General features: G+C 53.8%; 7 protein-coding genes across 7 annotated transcripts; 5 read left to right on the forward strand and 2 right to left on the reverse strand.

Moving 5' to 3' along the window:
• Nucleotides 1–95: 95 nt before the first annotated feature.
• On the forward strand, nt 96–2061 carry CLAFUR5_03125 (uncharacterized protein; the record flags this gene model as incomplete). The annotated part of the gene is made up of 5 exons (XM_047902273.1): nt 96–203; nt 255–572; nt 627–671; nt 740–1607; nt 1646–2061. 5 exons carry the CDS (start codon nt 96–98, stop codon nt 2059–2061), a joined length of 1755 nt encoding a protein of 584 aa, XP_047758902.1.
• Nucleotides 2062–3022: 961 nt separating this feature from the next.
• CLAFUR5_03126 (uncharacterized protein) lies at nt 3023–4467 on the forward strand (the record flags this gene model as incomplete). Its single annotated transcript, XM_047902274.1, has 2 exons — nt 3023–4139; nt 4190–4467. 2 exons carry the CDS (start codon nt 3023–3025, stop codon nt 4465–4467), a joined length of 1395 nt encoding a protein of 464 aa, XP_047758903.1.
• An 87-nt stretch (nt 4468–4554) lies between these two features.
• Nucleotides 4555–4758, forward strand: CLAFUR5_03127 (uncharacterized protein; the record flags this gene model as incomplete). The annotated part of the gene is made up of 1 exon (XM_047902275.1): nt 4555–4758. The coding sequence occupies one exon, from the start codon at nt 4555–4557 to the stop codon at nt 4756–4758; it is 204 nt and encodes a 67-aa protein (XP_047758904.1).
• Nucleotides 4759–10043: 5285 nt separating this feature from the next.
• On the reverse strand, nt 10044–10997 carry CLAFUR5_03128 (uncharacterized protein; the record flags this gene model as incomplete). Its single annotated transcript, XM_047902276.1, has 3 exons — nt 10044–10263; nt 10293–10738; nt 10806–10997. 3 exons carry the CDS (start codon nt 10995–10997, stop codon nt 10044–10046), a joined length of 858 nt encoding a protein of 285 aa, XP_047758899.1.
• A 299-nt stretch (nt 10998–11296) lies between these two features.
• Nucleotides 11297–14599, reverse strand: CLAFUR5_03129 (uncharacterized protein; the record flags this gene model as incomplete). Its single annotated transcript, XM_047902277.1, has 2 exons — nt 11297–11988; nt 12049–14599. The coding sequence occupies 2 exons, from the start codon at nt 14597–14599 to the stop codon at nt 11297–11299; spliced, it is 3243 nt and encodes a 1080-aa protein (XP_047758900.1).
• Nucleotides 14600–15252: 653 nt separating this feature from the next.
• Nucleotides 15253–16386, forward strand: CLAFUR5_03130 (uncharacterized protein; the record flags this gene model as incomplete). Its single annotated transcript, XM_047902278.1, has 1 exon — nt 15253–16386. The coding sequence occupies one exon, from the start codon at nt 15253–15255 to the stop codon at nt 16384–16386; it is 1134 nt and encodes a 377-aa protein (XP_047758107.1).
• Nucleotides 16387–17116: 730 nt separating this feature from the next.
• Nucleotides 17117–18099, forward strand: CLAFUR5_03131 (Monoterpene epsilon-lactone hydrolase; the record flags this gene model as incomplete). Its single annotated transcript, XM_047902279.1, has 2 exons — nt 17117–17348; nt 17423–18099. The coding sequence occupies 2 exons, from the start codon at nt 17117–17119 to the stop codon at nt 18097–18099; spliced, it is 909 nt and encodes a 302-aa protein (XP_047758106.1).
• Between the last annotated feature and the right edge of the window lie 1029 nt (nt 18100–19128).

Consider the following 19128-nt stretch of genomic DNA (forward strand, 5'->3'; position numbering starts at 1 on the left):
TCAGACATTTTATCAAAGAGAGAAGCATATAATAGTCGTGGTAGAGACTTTCCGTCTACATCCGACATCAGTACTCACCAATCTCGCTCCAACTCATGGCTCATACCATCAGACTCGGTATCTGCACTGTGGCTCATACTGAAGAGACAGAGCCACGGCCCAGAGAGTACAGCATTCAGTCCGCCAAGGAGAAGGACTGGCTTGTACGTCTCCCTCCACAAATATACGCAGAGAGCTGCTAGCTTGTTTCGAAGAAGCTCCTCTATCAGATCTGCCTTGACTGGGGCACCAACCCTAGCAAAGAAACCGTGGTAATTCATACACCGGGAGACTGCACCTCGATTCTGGGGCATCATCCGCTGAACACATGGGCATCACATCACGGTACAGCTCAGATGCTATGCGTTCATTACGAATCGCACGAAGGAGGCATCCTGAGCATGATGATCCTGAATCACCTGACGCTCACGCTCTGCAGTGAAGATACTTCTGAAGGTAGCGTTGGACAAGGTGTCCTGAAGATGGATTCAATCAACAAGCGGGCCGACCTCTCCGACGAACTCCAGTGGGAAGTGAGTGCCATGTTTGGCCTTCGATACGCAAGGAACTAAAGCTGATCTTTACAGAGTCTGCAAGCCAGGGTGTGCACAGAGTTCGGCCGTGACCCCAAGGTGTTTGTTCCAACCATTCACAGACCTGCTGAATGCGGTACGGAGTACGATGGGGAAGACATCGGCAGCCCGATTTCGATTGGCTCGAGCTCTATGAAGTGCATTTCACGCGCAAGAGCACTCCGACCAAGACAGCAGACCAGAACACATCTCATGATCAGACGAGTTCCACCAGCGCGACCAATGGCCAAGGTGTTACCTCCTCTGCCGAGGAGATACCCGATGGACCCCCTTTTGACCTCCAAATCAATCCAGTGAAAGAGGGAGGCCGCAACATCATAGACACTCCGGCATTTGAAGGACGCTATGGTTCGCGCCGTGAGGGTGAGCCTCAGGCAAATGCAGTGATGAGGCTAGGCACTAGACCTGATAATCGGTTTGCCACAATACACGACGATGCTGTGCCCATGACACATGTCGTAGGGGTCGAAGTATGGTGGGATTCCGACATCGAGGAATCGCTCTTCAAACTGCGCGAGACAGAATCCTGGTTCGTCAACGGTATGAGTATTGGTGACTGGGAAAATGGGACACTCTTCGAGCAGAAGGACGAAATAGACAACCTGTGGGACAAGCTTGAGCTTGATGACATGTTCGTTAGCACCGAAACCTTCGAAGAGCTTACACGTGCAGTGCATGCCTTTGTCTCACTAGGCTACGAAGAAATTCCTTTGGCCACTTACCTTAGGTTGCAGGAAGACTATCCCGACTACGACAAAATAAACCTGGCAGTTGCTCCACCGCTCATTCCAGACACAACGCAAGCAGCATATCCGGGCGCTGAGAATCCTGACCCCGACAACGAGCCCATACATACTGTCATTCGCTTCAGGAACGTGCTAGCAGACGAAGACATAACACTCGAAGTCAAGCTCCAGGCTACGATCACGGATTGCGACGATAAAGCGGCAGAAATGAGGAAATACATCTACGAAGGTGGATCTTGTCTCAATACCAGAGCTGCAAAATATAAGGGCCTCAAGACGAGAATGACCAGTGCGACGCAAAGCTGGGGATACTATTGCCTTTCGAAGTCTACGTTTTGCCACAGACACCAGACCAGAGTACCTTGATGTACCGCTGGGACAACGACGCGAATGAGAACAAGACCGCGAGACAGTTCCTGGACCAACAAGTTTCACAAGAATACGATCGACGTCTGTATCTTGAGGTCCACATCATACCTGACCCGGAATGGAAGAAGAAGAATGCAGAATGGAAGGTGATCTTGCGGCAGAGGAAGGAGCAGAAAGAGGAGCGGGAAAGGAGAGAGCGGGAGAAGAAAATGGTAGAACTGGTTCCAAGAAGAGAACATCGGCGAGAAGCATACAAGCTGGCAAGAAGGGACGGAGCGCCTCTGGGACAAAGAAAAGACCAGGTCATCGTATAATAGCTAGTCTGTTGCGCGTAGACTCACTCACTTGCGCACACATTTGCACATGCACGATGCTTCGACGAGTATAGATTGAAGGCAAGCTGGTCATGCATGCAACATATCCTGTGGTTAGAGGTTTTTCCGGTCAAGCAGTGGCTTGGGCAAAGACCTCACACAGAGTGACATTTTGCGATGGCAGCGGAAACTGTCCCATCACCAGCAGCGGGCGTTGAAATAAGGCTGCGAACGTGGAGGGCCCTGATGAATCAAAGCGTGTGGAAAGTGACCTTCCAGACGCCACGATTAGAGGTTGCGCAGCCTTGAACAGCGACCCAGGCGCTGTTGTCTGGAGTATAAGACTGTGTGGCGAGACGGATAGCCACGGGCGATCGCATCGACATTGAAGAGCCAGATTGAGGTAGTGCTGTCACGTAACATCGCCGAGTGTTGTGAAATCTGCTGGAGTTGACGAAGAGGGAAGGACAACCGGGGAACGCGTGGACGCCGCGATAAATCAATCAATCAATCAATCAATCAATCAATCAATCAATCAATCAATCGATCAATCAATCGATCAATCCATCCATCAATCAATCAATCAATCAATCAATCAATCAATCAATCAATCAATCAATCAATCAATCAATCAATCGAGCCGCTTGGACATGCCAATTTCGGACCAAGCTTTCACCAAGACAGCAGGGATGCTGACAGCAAATTCTTTCTGCGTGGCCGCCGTATCTGCTCTCTGACTCCAGAGTGTTAGTGTCGCCGCACAGCTACTATCTCTATCTCGCTATCTCCCGCAGGATGCGCCTCCTCCTTGGACCTTACATGTATCCTGCGTGCCCGCAGCTGGGGAGCGGACCGACACGTCGCCTGACCCTGAGCCAGGGAGGATTCTGCAATCGGCGCTCGAACTCGAACGGCATGCATGCCGGCTGAAGGCTGATGGCTCGCGTGCGACGACCACAAAATGAGCATCGTGCCTACAGTACATGTACATCTTTCTCCATCCAGACCGCGTTCGCTCATTCTCACATCCGAGGGAATCGTCATCACCACATGCATGGAGCGCAGGAGACAGAGCATCGCCAACGATGATGCTCACCTGGCAGCGCTCGGCGTCAGGCAGGAGCTGAAGCGCAACTTCTCGCCGCTGGCGATGCTGGGGCTGGCCTTTGCAATCCTGAACAGCTGGACCGCACTCTCGACGTCGCTTTCTCTGGCACTGCCTTCTGGAGGTCCTACATCGGTCATTTGGGGTCTGGTGACAGCAGGCATCTTCAACCTGTGTCTATCAGCATCGCTAGCAGAGTTTCTGTCCGCTTACCCTACCGCTGGCGGCCAATATCACTGGGTTCACATCATCTCTTGGGATGGCTGGAAGCCAATCTTGTCTTGGATCACTGGATGGATCAATGTCTTTGGATGGATGGCTCTTGTTGCGACCGGTGGGCTGCTCGGCAGCCAGATCATTGTCGGAATTGTTCACATGTACGATGCGACCTACGTCTCCCAGCGATGGCATCAAATCCTCATTTATATCGGATACAATATCGTGGCAATGCTCCTGAACGCATTCGGCAACCATCTTCTGCCTCTGATCAACAAGACTGCGATTATCTGGTCCATCTCGGGCTTCGTTGTCATTTGCATCACCGTCCTGGCATGTTCCTCGCCCGACTACAACTCCGGGGACCTTGTGTACCGTGAGTTCCTCAATACGACGGGATGGCCAGATGGTGTCGCCTGGCTACTTGGCCTGCTTCAAGGAAGTCTGGGTCTGACTGGCTACGATGCCACCGCACACATGATCGAGGAGATTCCAAACGCCGTTATCGAAGGCCCGAAGATCATGATATACTGCGTTATGATCGGAATGTTCATCGGATTCGTGTTCTTGTCATCGCTCTTGTTCGTGGCCGGAGATCTCACGGCAGTCATCGAATCCTCTGCCGGGCCACTTAACCGGATCATCTGGAACGCTACTGGCTCTCGTGCAGGGACAGTATGTCTATTGATCTTTCCACTGATCTGCCTCATATTTGCGACGACTTCAATCATGACTACATCTTCGAGGATGACATATGGTGAGTCACTCAATTTTGAATGTCCCTCGCAGCACTGACGCAGTTTCCAGCGTTTGCACGAGATGGCGGCCTTCCGTTTTCCCGCTTTTTCTCGCGTGTACATCCCACGCTCGACGTGCTTCTTGAGGCGCTTGGTCTGACTGTCTTGGTGGTCCTCATTTTCGGACTCATCTTCCTCGGCTCGACAAGTCCATTCAACGCCATTGTTAGCGCCTCTGTCGTGGCATTGACCGTTTCCTACGCGATTCCGATCGCCATCAACTGTCTGCGAGGCCGCCGCATGCTCCCTGAGACACGTTCTTTCAAGCTTCCGGAGTGGTTTGCTTGAATCATAAACCTGATGGGCATTGCTTTTGCCATCGTGACTACGGTCTTATTCGTGTTTCCACCAGAGTTGTCAGTGACCGGGAACAACATGAATTATTGCATTGTGGCATTTGCGATCGTCTTCATCATCAGTATGATAACTTGGATCTTCGATGGCCGGAAGAACTACACCGGACCAAAGGTGGAGATGGACGACGATGTCCTGGTCGCCACACAGACTGTCGAGTCTTCATCTTCGCCCGAGAGGGGTGAGTGGAACGGCAAGGGCTCTGATGGCAAGCCCGTGGTATGATCACGACTTCACAGACCAGGTACGTCTCTTATCCACCTCTCCCTCCCCCCTGCTATGATGACATTATGTTACTCTTTCCTTGATATACAATGAGAGCATCATTAATATACCAATTGGATAAACGACAGATATAAACAAGTAGGGAATCATCGATCTCTGCGCCAAAACACGACACATTCGAAAGCTCTTATCAAGGCCATTCCAACGATATAAAAAGCAGGCCACTGCCCCTAGGACTGAGGGAGTTCTACCCCATTCAATCTGGACAGCTTGAAGCTCTCTTCACCCTGTTTCTTCAGCTCCAAACGCCGCGGAGGTGCCTAGCTACATTAGGCAACTCCTAGGCAATGGCAGCCCAGGCTACGGTACTAACGGCGCCTACGGCCCTACAGGCGAAGCCCCCCCAAGACAACTGGCAGCAACTTATAGAGGACGCAAAAAGCATGGAAACTAACGATCAGCTCCCTTACCGGTCTCTACAGGTAATGATCACTCAGCTACGCACGGCGCTTGTACTGTCGTATCACCGAGGGCAACAAGAAATGAGGACGACGTCCCAGGCGATTAGCAAGGCCACCCGGAATCAACACCCCCATAGCTGGGCATCGGTCGCGGCATCGATACCAGGCCCCCGCCTAACGCACGATGCAGTTACGATCCGCATTGCAGCAAAGGAAGACCAGGCCGAAGTTGCGAAGCTATCGAACAAGGAGCTCGCCCAACGAATTAACCAACCAGGGGTGGTCGCAGTGAACCAACAGTCTAACGGCACTCTACAGATCTATACTAGCTCTGCTACTGCTAGGAGGCACCTAGAGGCACAGCCACAGTGGGCATCTAAGGTTGCGGCATCAGCGAAGGTCTCAACGAAACAATTCACGATCCTAGTCCACGACATGCCTAAGGAGTTTGACCCAACCAACCAGGGTCACCTACGCGCTCTCCAAGAGGACAACCCGGTCACTCTTAACTCTCCAATCCAGAAGGCGACTTGGCTCCATAGGAAATGGCCAGAAGGCAAGAAGGCCTCGGCGCTAATAGTATGGCTACAAGACGCGAAAGCGGCGGATCTAGCGATAGAACAAGGCCTGGTCTGGCAATACAGCCTCAAGACAGTAGAAAAGCACTCCTCATCCTTTCGTGTCCTCCAATGCTTCAAATGCCAACAGTATGGACACCAAACCTACACGTGCACAAACAAGCAGGCCTGCTCGAACTGTGCAGGAGACCATATGTCTAGGGACTGTACATCGACTACGAGACGGTGCGCGAACTGTCCGGGGCACCACCCATCGTATAGTGCGGAATGCCCACAGCGGAAACTAGCGAAAAACAAGGCAATCACAAACAGAACCGTCGCCCCAAGATTCTACGGCGACCGTGAGGCTAGCCCACACCGGAACCAACTAGCGGCGGTCGGGCACAAGCGCCCTAGGGCCGAGAACGATGTAAAGGATGCGCAGCCTAGGGCGTACGGGAGGCCACGTGCTCTGCTAGCTGCGGCGAGGGAATCTAACCAGGCCCGGCTCCCCTTTAGTACACAGCCGATAGGCGTAGACCAGGACGCACAGGGCAGTAGGACACAGGACGATACAGAGGAAATGATTGTCGATGCCGATGACTAGCCTCGACACGCTTAACATCATCCAGTATAACGTCAACCATAGCAAGGATATAGTCCAGAACCATTTCCTACACGAGGCGGACCCGCGCGTCCACCACGTCCTTGCAATCCAGGAGCCATGGATTAACCCGCACCATAAGAGACCAACGACCTGCAAGTCACCAGGCTACACGACATGCCTACGAGGCGACGGCAGACCCCGCACGTGCTTCTATGTCAGCAAGGACATACTAGAATCCGACTGGGAGGTAGTGTACTACGCAGACGAAGAAGGCGGGGGCGATATTACCTCCCTCCACGTGGGTAGCACCTGGATACACAACCTATACATGCAACCGCCAGCCTCGAGGTCTAGCCGCGACCTAGGGGTCTGCAGACACCTAGACAGTGCGCTCAAGAGACAAGGGTGCCACATCGTAGTAGGAGACTTCAACATACACCACCCTTCCTGGGAAAGCCTTATGCAGCCGCACCCTATAGCCGACGAAGTACTCGACTTGATGGCGAGCAACGCAATTGCCCTCAATACCCCGAAGGACCTGGGCACCTGGAAGAGAGGGGGACTCCAAGGCACGATCGACCTCTCCTGGATCTCAGATAGCCACTACCACACGGTAACCTACTGTGGGATCGAACATGAACTCGAGGCGTCGTCAGACCACATGCCAGTCAGGACCTCTATTGCGACACAGATACAACGCACACCAGCGAGAACCCCTAAGCCAAACTGGGGAAAGGCCCACTGGGCCAACATCCAGGCGTACCTCGATGACTCCAAGAGGCTAGTCCAGATCGCGCAGCAGCAATACAATAGTAAAGACGAGATAGACGAAGCAGTCCAGGGGTTGACAGACGAAATAAGAAAAGCGACCTCACTTCACGTTCCGCTTGCCCAACCAACGACATGGTCCAAACCATACTGGACGCCGGAGTGCACTGCGGTAGTAAGAGAAGCAAGGAGAGCCCGCCGGGTGTGGACGAGCAGCCATAGCGAGGAGGCCTGGAACGTATACAGGGAGGCATGCCAACAGAAGAAAGCCATAATACGGAGGGAGAAAGCAGTCGGCTGGAGGGCCACAGTGGAAGAAATCGCCGGCAAGCCAGAGAGGATGTGGAAGCTAGCGAAATGGGCCCGACAGGACCCTACACAGGGCCCCTCCTTCTCTATCCCAGCGCTACAATCGCCTAGTGGCCCGGTTAGCGACCCCGAGGCCAAGGCGCGTCTACTGGCTAGCAAGTTCTTCCCACCCCCAGTCGAGGCTGATCTAAGCGACATAAACAGCTCTACTCCCCTAGCCCCTAGCATCGCGGTCCAACAGGAGGTGTCCGAGGGAGAAGTTACCGCTGTGCTGAGGAAGTTGCCGGCGAAGAAAGCCCCGGGGCCGGATGGGATCCCAAACGAGCTACTAAAGAAGTGTAGAGATCAACTAGCCCCAGCAGTTGCAGCGATCTTCAACGCCTGCCTACAGACCGGATACCACCCGATAGCTTTTAAACAATCGACGACAGTGGTCCTACGCAAGCCGCAGAAGGAAGACTATACGCAGGTGAAGTCGTACCGCCCAATTGCGCTCCTTAACACTCTTGGGAAGGCGCTTGAGAAGCTGGTTGCAACGAGACTCTCCGAGGCGGCAGAGGAACACTCCCTACTCCCGGACACCCAGATGGGTGCGCGCCCACAGCGATCGACGCTATCCGCGATGGAACTTATCACCTCTCAGGTAAAGGCCATCTGGTATAAGAATAGGGACAAGGTGGCTTCCTTACTTAGCCTAGACATATCGGGAGCCTTCGACTACGTGTCACACCCGCGGCTTCTCTACATCCTAAGGTCGAAAGGACTCCCTGAGTGGCTTGTCAACTTCGTACGGTCCTACCTCCAAAACCGCAGTACGTCGATCCTGGTCGGCCAGTACAGAAGCCCATTTCAAGCAGTCCACACTGGAATCCCGCAAGGCTCAACGCTAGCACCTATTCTGTTCCTCTTCTTTATGGCGACGCTGCTCCCAGCCCTAGAATCCCAGAACACCGCTGCGAGCGGCTTCGTAGACGACACAAACATCCTAGCGTGGTCTTCCTCGACTGAGGAGAACTGTAGGCTACTAGAAGAGAAGCACAAGATCTGCGAGGACTGGGCTAGGAGGCACGGGGCTCGGTTTGCCCCAGAAAAGTACAATCTGATACACTTTACGCGCCGGCCACGGTTCCACAATATGCAAGCTTCTATCCAGATACAGGGGCACACGACTAACCCGGCAAATCAGCTCAGGATCCTCGGACTATGGGTGGACCCGGCGCTACGGTGGAGGAAGCACGTACAGGCAATATTACGGAAAGCTGAACAGAATATGGCATCATGCCAGAGGCTCACTGCGTCCACATGGGGGGCGGACTTCCGGCAGTCACGACTTCTATATACGGCTATTGTACGGCCAGTCCTTACCTATGGCAGCCAAGTGTGGTCCTTAGGCGAGAGGGCCTGCCCATCGAAGGGACTCGTCGCGCCGCTAGCGAAGATCCAAAACCAATGCCTAAGGAAGGTCACCGGGGCATATAAGTCGACACCAACGAGGATGCTTGAGCACGAGACCGCTATACCGCCGATCGACCTATACATCCAGGGACTACGGACCTCCTACTTAGGCAAGTCGGCACAGTACCCAGTACAGAAGGTCATCGCCAGTGCAGTCGCAAGGGCCCGCGAATCAGTACCAGCGCATAAGGGCATTCGACCCGGAAACGAGCCGAACTACCGGGCAAGGGACGAACAGCTAGCAACACAATGGGAAGGTGAGAAATCGTTTGTAGAGCAACTATGGAAAGAGAGGTGGAACAACCAGGTTGTAGGGCATAGTGGACGCCCTCAGCCAGCGGGACAACCTAAGGAATGGTCAGCTACAAAATCCGCGGTCAAGCACCCCCCGAAGCTCATCCACTACCGCCTTACGAGGGCACAGAGTAGCATAGCAACCCAACTGCGAAGCGAACACATCGGCCTCCAGGGGTACCTATCATGGAGGAAGGTCCCAGGATACACGAATACTAGCTGCCCCTGCGGCTATCGCTCCCAGAACGTACGGCACGCACTCCTCGTCTGTCCGAGGTGGTCGCTAGGAAGGGGGGAGTGGATGGCAAAGGCGAGGAACCGGACGATTGGGGCACTTCTTAACAACGCTGAAGACCTACGGCGCATTACGAACTGGATACTAGAGAAGGGCTGGCTAGAACAGTACCGCCTAGTAGGAGCAGTGCAGGAAGAGAGGACACGACGCAGCGCGACGAGACCGGCTAGGAGCGGGGGCTAACGGGGTAGTGACATGGACTACGTACGTTCAGAGGGAAAGCTAATCTAGACAAGGAGTAGTCGGGGGCGGGAAGGGTTTTCACCTATTCGGGTTTCCCTTTGTACATAACAATAGATATATACCTGCATAGGCCGGATAGGGTCCTAGAACAGGGGAATGACAAATCTATCTATCTAATATACCAATTGTTCCTACTGAACCCGCACCAACTTCACAGCTCTACCACTGCAACATTTGTCGGGCCTGTGCTAACAGTTCTTCCACAGTCTTTGCATACAATACCAACATCTCACCGATGATCTAGCACTAAATCTACCCTCGCGTGAACACGCACACACCTTCCTCTCATCTGAGTCTCACCCCTGCCTCTCCCCCTCCGGTATCCCCATCCCATGTCTCCCTCGATAATCCGGACACTTCGGCGCCTCCCACCCCTCCAACACACTCTCGTCCTTCACCCTAAACACCTCCACCTTCAACGGCCGGCAACAGTCCAGCATACTCTTCGCCTCCCCACCACCATCAGAATTTCCCTCTCCCCATCCCCACGCACTCAAGTCGCCACCCGGACACGTACTCAACGCCATCAAACAATCCAACTCGGCAAAAAACTCAACATAATCCCCTCCCTCGCCGGACTAGCTTCCATAAAATACCTACCCCTCTCATCCAACCCCGTAACCTGAAACACATTCAGCACATCATGAACATCAAACTCCGTCAGTCCCCACGGCACCACCGCTCGCGTCAAATTACTATGACACTGGAAATCATAATCATCACCAGAGAGAAGCTTGTTGACGTAGGGATCACAGCGTGTGCCTAGTAAATCGTGACATCGGCCTCCCCATTTGTCGACGCCGTAGTGTGCTAAGCTGTCGCGGATTATAGTCACCAGGGGGCGCAGGTAGGGGAGATTCGACCACAGTCTGTCGTAGGTTGTGACGTGACTCGCGTGGAGCTGGCGTGTGCGTGCGGCCCAGAAGCGTTCGCGGGGGTTGTGGAGGTGCCAGATGTTGAGGTCGCCGACTTGGGGGCCGAGTGGTGTGGACTGGGGGGAGGGGTGGTTAGTGGTTGGGGTTCTTCTTGCTGGTGGTGAAGGAGAGGTTGAGGTTTACGAGGCGGACTATGTGGCCTGCTGGAGCTTTCAAGGCTTTTCCTGATCTGATTGGTAGGAGGACTGATTCTACAAGCTCCCTTTCTGCGTTCGCGATGTTGGTGTACAAGGTTCTGTCGACGTGCGGTGGGGATTTCTCGTTTGTTGCCAAGTAGGCTGGGACGGGCGGGTGGGGTGATACATCGTAGGGCATGGTGAGTGAATGATAATGATAGAGGGAATGACCTTGATGGAGAGTTTGTGAGGTGGTTGACTTCACAGCAGTGTCTGCAGCCAGTTCATTATTCTACATGAAGTGCATTGCTGAGCTCGGTAGCTTCAGCTGTTTTAGAAGGCCGATAGCGGGCCTGTCGTAGTTTCTATTATGTCATCAGCAATCACCAGAACAGGTATGTACATCCTGCTGATGGAGCGCTCGACATACAAGACCAGTGACATCTGCAGCACGAACTGCTTCGCAAATGTCAGATGGAAAGCATCTGTGAACCACTCCTAGCGTTGTCCATGCTGTGCTTCTCCATGCCCATGCCCTTCCGCGCCGCCAGTAGTATGGTTTTGGTCGAACATGCCCATCATCTGAGGCGTCGGATATGAGTCAAACCACGGCATCATATCTAGCCCGAGCATGCTCATATCCACGTCTTGCGACTCAATCATCATATCGCCTGGTAGGAAGTTCATGGCGAAGTTGCCATTCTGATCAGCCGGGAAAGTACTGGGAGTGGTATATGGCTGCATATTACCCGTCATGTTTGCCATGCCGCAGCTCATCTGGCCCGAAGCGCCCAGTAACAGTGGGTTGAGACTCTGCGGAGTCTGATATGGCCCTGACACGGTAGTGACTGGAGATTGCAGATTCCCTTGTTGGCTGTACGGTGAGGGTACTCCTAGCGACGAAGTCTCTGCCTTGGAGACATTACCGCCATGAGGTGTGTACTCTTGAGATGCCTGGCGCTGAGGTCTGTCCTGGTTGTCCTGGTTGGCTAATCGCTGTGCACTTGTAGAGCCACCACGTAGGGTTTTCGAGGCCTGGACATTTGAGGTCTGACTAGCAGGTGGACCATGCTCACCATGATGCGATGAGCTCAAGCGTGGGTCCAGGTTTGGATTTTGCCCGGCTGCATAGTGCCATGCTAGGTTCGTCGAGGATGAGTTCATGTCTCCAGTCAATGTCCAACCAATGGCTGTGTATGGAATGTCAGTCGTGCCGGCCATGCCTGGATCATGCGCACCCTCATACGTACCTTTGCTTGGATCGACGCCGCGAGAACTTCCTGGAGCTGGACCGAACGCCTTTGTTGGCCAGAAAGGAGACTGGAGACCAGCCGCATCGGCATTTGGACCCCAGCTGAGCTTTCTACGCCAGCCTGGTGATGTGAAGGCAGGCTCTGGCCGAGGTTGCTCCATTGAAGATTCCCCTTCTTCTACTGTATATAACAGAGGGTCACCTACTCCCTCGAACTTTTGGTTGAGCACAGTCAAGATATACTTGGCGCCGGCCCAGTATGTCTCCAGCGACTGAAGTGCCTTGTAACAGAGCTGATAGTGTTGTGTAGCAGCAGTGGCAAGCAAAGTATGCTTCGCCACATGCGCCTTGGGATCTTTGGCATCCGGATCTGTGATCTTACCATTGGGAGAGGTCGCTGCGGTAATAGCTGAGATAGAACCTCTGCGCGTTGATCGAGAGGGTGTTGCGATTTCTGTCGACGTGGAAGGCGTGTTGTGAGAAGTCGCTTCTCTGCTTCGGGTAGGACTGTTGGCTCGTGACTGTGCGTTGCTCGTGGCCGTTTGTTCCACTGTCTCTCGTAGGAAAGCACACGCTGCAATGTAGATGGGCTGTGAAGTGAACGGATTCCCGAGTGAAGCCTTCGCATCGACAAGCTGTGAGTAGGACAGGATATCGAAAATGGTCTTGGCACTACTCATGGCGAGCTGCTGGGAATTGGGAAACAGCTGAAGCATGCGCTTGTCGAAGGTCTTGAGGAGGGTTGGCTGATGCAACATGATGATGAGAGTGTGGAACCAGAAGTGCAATAAGACAAAGTTGGTGCCTTCTCCAACCTTCATGTAATACTGGAAGTTCATGGCGTTGAAGTGTAGCTTCTGCGAAAGGCCTTGATAGAAATGAGTGACTTGGCTCTCCATGGCAGCCAGACGTTTTGGTGTTTCTGTCGTGATATCTGATGGCTCCTTGAGACTATTCAGTAGATCGGCGACACGTCCGTAGAGGTGGACGATCCTGATCAATGCTGGGAATGGTGCTGGAGGTGATTCGCTGTCCGCTTGAGCTTCGGAAGGAAAGGACAACTCGATGTCCTTATCGCGGAGTGTGCTTCTGCGACCTGTGCCGCTGGAGACCACTCGGTCCAGGAAGAAGATCGCCCAGAACGTATCAACGCGCTCCTGCTCAACGGCCTTGGTCTCTTCCATATCCTTCTGGCTCTCTAGTGGGGAGTCTCGCTCGGTAGGAGTATGCCTCGACACTGAGGCCTCGGTGCTATGAGAGCTACTGTGAGCATATGTCGAGCCGTGCTTGTAGCCACTTTGTGACTGTCGTTTGACAGCCTTGGGTGTTGGCCCATCTCTACCAACGTACTTCAGGCCTTCGAGCTTGTGCAGTCCCAAATCTTGAGCCAATCTGATGGAGATGCCAAGATACATCCACAGACCGCTGTCTCTTTGCTCACCAAACTCATTATACGCAAGCAATAGAGCTGCCTGAGCGGCAGCGATTGTCGGACAGGGGAAGATGTCCGTCAGCGAGGTTTTGGCACGCTGTGCGAACGCATGGCCGTACTCTGCAGGGCTAGCTGCGTTTTCGCCTTCTCCAGCGGCTTGCGTCAGGAGAGAGTGTGTCGAGAAACGTGCTGCCAGAGCACATACGGCATCGACCAAGATGGCATCGACTTGCTTCTCTTCGAGATCTCTGAGAAAGCGCTCTCGTTGCAGGAAAGGGTAGTTACAACCAAGATGTGTGAAGAAGGTATTGGCCAAGTGGGTGATCAGTTCGCTGGGCGGCATCGGTGATGTGTCGTAAAAAGGCAGATTGAGCGTGGGACGCTGCTCGGACTCTGCAGTAGGAGGCCCAGTCAGCAAGACACTCGCGAGCCTTTGCTCCGTAGTATTCGTGTTGTTGAGAGATGGCGACTTCAGTCCTTCGCCATTGGTGGAAGACCGTCCGGCGTCGGTATCTGATCGCTTCACCTTGACCACCATCTGCTTGAAGCCAGGCAAAATGGCTGTTGGACCAAGCCACCTGAAGTACGGCATTCGATTCCGTGGTCCGGAGAACAGCGAGTCTCGTCCATGTCCATTCTTAGAGCCATCTGTAGACTGTGCCTTGCCCCCTGGTGCTGCTGACCGAGGCGATCGTTCACCAGATATCGTTCGGGACAGTGTCAGATCGTTGGCCGGATGGTTCTTCGAGTCGGCATCGGGCGAACGTTGGTCCTTGGCTCGCTCTGGTCGTGGAAGGCTATCCTGTTCCCACGGCCGTCGTGCACCCGCATCTGAGGCTGATCGTTTATGGCTGGGTGTCGCTGCTGTCTCAGCCGAGTATCCCGCGCAGTCCAGCTTGTTCTGCTTGCAAGTGTCGCAGTGTGGTCGCTCCCCCGAGCATGCAGTCTTGCGCCGCCTGCATGTCAAACACGCAGCTCCAATGCGCCTTCTCTTGGGATGCGGTGCACCATAGTTGGTCACGAAGCGCAATGCTTTGGGTGGTTGCTGGGCGGTTCCTTTCGCTGCCGACGGCGGTTGTGGCTGTGGAGAAGGCTCCTGTCCCTCGACTCGCTGCATGTTTCACACATGCACAAGCACTTTAGCAGTGCTTCGGGCAACCCACGGTTTCTTGACGCTGGATCTTCCTCTTGGTGATGTTTCTGACCGTCGCGGCTCGTCAATGCGCATGCTCGCAGAGCCGGACTGTGCTGGCGAGGCAGAGCTACATGTATGCAGTCCATGTAGCGCAGGACCAGAAGGACATCAAAGGGCAGCCAGACCCGGCAGGCCTCTGGCTATGTGATGCAAGTAGTGCGGAGGAACGTGGAGAAGTCTGAGGCAGTCCACAGGCTCGGGTTGTTGGAGAGGGCTGGCCAGGACAACACACCCTACTGATCCATCGACGCCATGTCCATCCCAAATAGCTGGAACCTCAGCCGCAAAGCGTTGCTCGCGCTGCTAACCACATCATTGCCTGATCGCCGCGGCTGGCACGAAGCTAGGCGTCGCATGCATACAGCTGCATGTAATGGATGTTCTTGTTGGTCCTGAAGCCTGAAGCACTGCCCACACAATTCTTGCAACTTGCCGTTTGCCGACGGGACTCCGAAAAGAGCAATCCGCCGCAAGACAGTACCAATAATTGCGAGTCCATCACCTCGACCTCGTACTCTAATGCTACATGTACTTCTTCGAGGACATTAATAACTTACGGCCCCTTTCACACCGCTATGGAGGCTGCGCTGTTCAGCTCGTCGATCAAGGCCGCCTCTTCGCTGAGCGCGCGCCGCCAACTACGACAGCTGCCCCGATCGTCCATCTGCCAGAGGTGCTTGCTACACACGACTGCTGCAAAGGGCGCCACTCCAGTGGCGCATCCCACCGTGCCCGGTCCTCCTCCTTCGGCGCCGCAAGCTGCCGTATCGCACTCCCAGAATAGAGTCGCGAGGAAACAGCAGCAAGCAGAATCGTTGCGCCACGGACAAAACATCAAGCCAGACCCGGCAAAGCCTACCTCAGCTCTGCAGAAGCGCTTCTGGAAGAATGTATCAGTCAAGGAGACGGACGAGGGCTTGCAGGTATTGCTGGATACGCGCCCAGTGCGGACAGCATCGCGGCAGGTCCTGACACTACCGAAGAGCAAAAGAGCGCTCGCCACCGCCATAGCATTGGAGTGGGATCACCTAGTGTCTGCGCAACAAGCATTGAAGCAGCACTACATCCCTATGACCTCCATCACGTCGCGAGCCGTAGACATCGAAGCAGCCGACCAGCAAGGCAACGCCACGATTAGGGAAAACTTGGTGAAAATGGTGATGCGATATCTGGCTACCGACACATTGCTATGTTGGGCACCAGAGAAGAGCAGACACGATCCAATGGAGAACATGTCAACGAGACAGAACGCGCCAGAGAAGAACCTACGGCAACGACAAAAGGATGTCGCAGAACCCATCCTTGCATTCTTGACAACCCACATATTCCCCGGCATCAACATTGTCGAAGTGCTCAGCGAAGACAGCATCATTCCCAAGTCGCAGCCGGAGATGACTACCGAAGTCGTTCGAGGCTGGGTTAGCGGTCTTGCACCATACGACCTTGCCGCACTAGAAAGAGCCGTGTTGGCGACGAAGAGCTTACTGATCGCGGTGCGCCTGCTGGTCGAATGGAGTCAGGAATGGAGACATCTTCAGAAAGGACCTGGAATGGATACAGCTAGATTCGGAATAGAGCAAGCTGAAGTGGCAGCCACATTAGAGACAGTGCACCAGACCGAGCAGTGGGGCGAGGTTGAGGATACCCATGATGTGAACAAAGAGGATTTGCGCCGACAGCTGGGCAGTGCAATTCTGCTTGTAAGTTAGGCTCGCCGATGCAGCTCAGCTACCATCCTGTACAGTGTATATGGCCTACGTGCCTGTCAATGTTGGCGACATATCATGACATTTTCTATCCAATTTTATGGTCTTGATGCCGCGTCTTTGGTCATTACAGATGTCGAAGGGGACGGAACAAATCGGTAAAGACTACAATGCATATCACACCACAAGTGATAGCGAGTGTCGTACTGGATGCTGAAAAGAGTGTAAAATGTGATGTTGCACGGTGATCGTGCAATGGCATGGCCAAGTGACGAGCTGTGCGAGCAATATTCGACTTCGGCATTCAGTTGTTGTCCTACTATGCAGTAGGACTCGAGGAGCTTGTCACGTGAGATAAGGTCACGTTATTGCGGATTGAAATGCACCAATAAGAGCGCGGCTTGGCACTTCCCTCAGCTGAATATAGCCCGCTCACCATTGCATCCAGCACTACTCTCTCACTACGTCGTGACCTACGGTCGCAAGCTCCCTTCGGAGCGACTGGTGACAACGTAGCTTCAGGAGATGGTTCACTTGGCCAATTACCAAAAAATCCCATGAAGCTCAAAAGGCCACCACGAGCGCGGGGCGATGAAATCATCATCAAGCTATCTAGCTTAGGCAAAAGAGCTATCGACATCGACATGGTCAACGCCAGAGCAGACATATCCTCCAATCAAAACACTGTACATCTCTCGAACACCAACCTGCCCATCATCCAGCCGCGACCGCCATGACTTCCAGCATGAAAGCCCAAGACCTCGCAACCCTCCTCTCCGGCTTCGCCAAACAGTTCCCCTCCGACGGCAACCCGCTCCTCGAACGAGCAGTCTACGACCAAGTCCACAAAGCCGGGACAGAGTGTCCCGGCGTCTCGTACGAACATGTTGAAGTCGCTAGACGGCCTGCTATCTGGGTGAAGCCGGAGGGGGCGAAGGAGGGGAGAGTGATTTTGTTTATGCATGGTATGTCTTAACATTCGTATTACTTGGCAGCATATGGGACGAAGTAGGAAGTGCTGAGTTTATTTCTACACCAGGTGGCGGCTACTCCTTTGGCTCTCCTAACGGGCACCGCAAACTCACCGCCCACCTCGCAAAGGCCTGCAACACTCTCGCTCTAAGCATCGACTACCGCCTCACGCCCGAGCATCCCTTTCCAGCACCACTGGATGACTGTGTAAATGCCTACAAATGGCTCCTTGAGCAAGGCTTCAAGGCCCAGCACATCATCACAGCCGGCGACTCTTGCGGTGGAGGCCTTGCAACGGCCGTACCTCTCGCGTTGAGGGATCAGGGCATTGGGCTACCTGGTGCGGCAATAAGTCTCTCACCTTGGTATGATATGACGCTCTCTGGGGAGTCTATGAAGACCAACGAGGAGAATGACGTTCTGAATACTGTTGCCTTTGTGAACAAGCTTGCGGATCGGTACACTGCTGGCGAGAAGGCGTTGAGGACGAACCCGCTCTGCAGTCCGATCTTCGCGGATCTGAAGGGAATGCCACCACATTGGATTTCTTGTGGTGGTTATGATCAGTTGCTGGATGATGGCAAGCGGGTGGCGGGGAAATTGCAAGAAGCGGGTGTGGAGGTTGTGTTAGACGTCGGTGAGGGCCAACAGCATGTCTATGAGTTCGGGGTGGGAAGGATGAGGGAGGCCGATGAGAGTGTTAAGAAGATTGGGGATTGGGTCAAGGAAAAGGTCGGGTCGTAGTGGATGCGGTTGCAGTGCTTGTTGTGTGCGCGTATTGTAATGCTCAACACGACTCTGGAGAGAAAATAAGGCGAAAGCTGTTGACGTTAGAGGTGGGCGCCTGTACTGCCGCCTAACATCCTCTCGAGTTGGCTGACAGCAACGTGGTAGCAGGTCAAGTCCTGAAGATCGCGGAGGCTAATTGTCCGCCTTGTGCGACTCGTTTCCGTGCGCTTGATGCGCTCTTGGTCTGTACAACTCTACGAAGGTCTGCTGTGTATTTCCAGATGATTACGGCACCTTTGGCATGCTTTCTGTTGGTGAGATGTCATGGCGCTACCGGAATTCATTAGACGATGCTCGCTGCCATGCGGCAGGGCACGACCATGACGAGTCCCAGAGTGTGAACCTTTTACGACGCTGTGCAGCCCGGCGCTTATCTACCGATCTTTCCAGCATCGACTGGACACCCGCGATGTGTGCAAATTGAAACCTTAGGCGAGCTGCGTGAGAGCTCAACTCTGTTGCAACATCACCTTCTTGTGTCAACTTTCGCCCAGATTTGAGACGACCACCAGAAGTCTTGCGAATGCGTCATGTGAGCAACCAAAGCACTCGTGTCCGCCGCAAACAGGAACAAGCCAAACACGCAGCACCCCCGACGGGCATGTGCCTGTACCTGACAGATTCTGCAGCTGCAATGCACATGTGGCTGCGGAGTCTGGGGCAGTGCGTCGCACAGAACAATCGTTGGCTTCAGCCCTGACAGCTTGTTTGTGCGACTTTCCCAGATCCTGCCAACACGAGAGGTTCCCGTGATGCGTGTTGCCAAAGTGCAAGATGCGGGATGCGTTGGCGGATCATGTGGGGTGCAGAGCTGCGCTGTGTGGGTCTGCTTGGCTCTATAATGGTCGTATACGTCTCTGAAGTCAGTAACAAGTCTGGATTATATGGTCATAAAGTCATTGAGACTGACGATAGTGTATGATGTTCCGTTATCCTCAAGATGAGTCTTCCCTTAGCCATGAAGGCAGACGGAGACGGAGCATG

Source organism: Fulvia fulva, chromosome 2 (assembly GCF_020509005.1).
Source record: "Fulvia fulva chromosome 2, complete sequence".
NCBI classification, from domain to species: Eukaryota; Fungi; Ascomycota; class Dothideomycetes; order Mycosphaerellales; family Mycosphaerellaceae; genus Fulvia; species Fulvia fulva.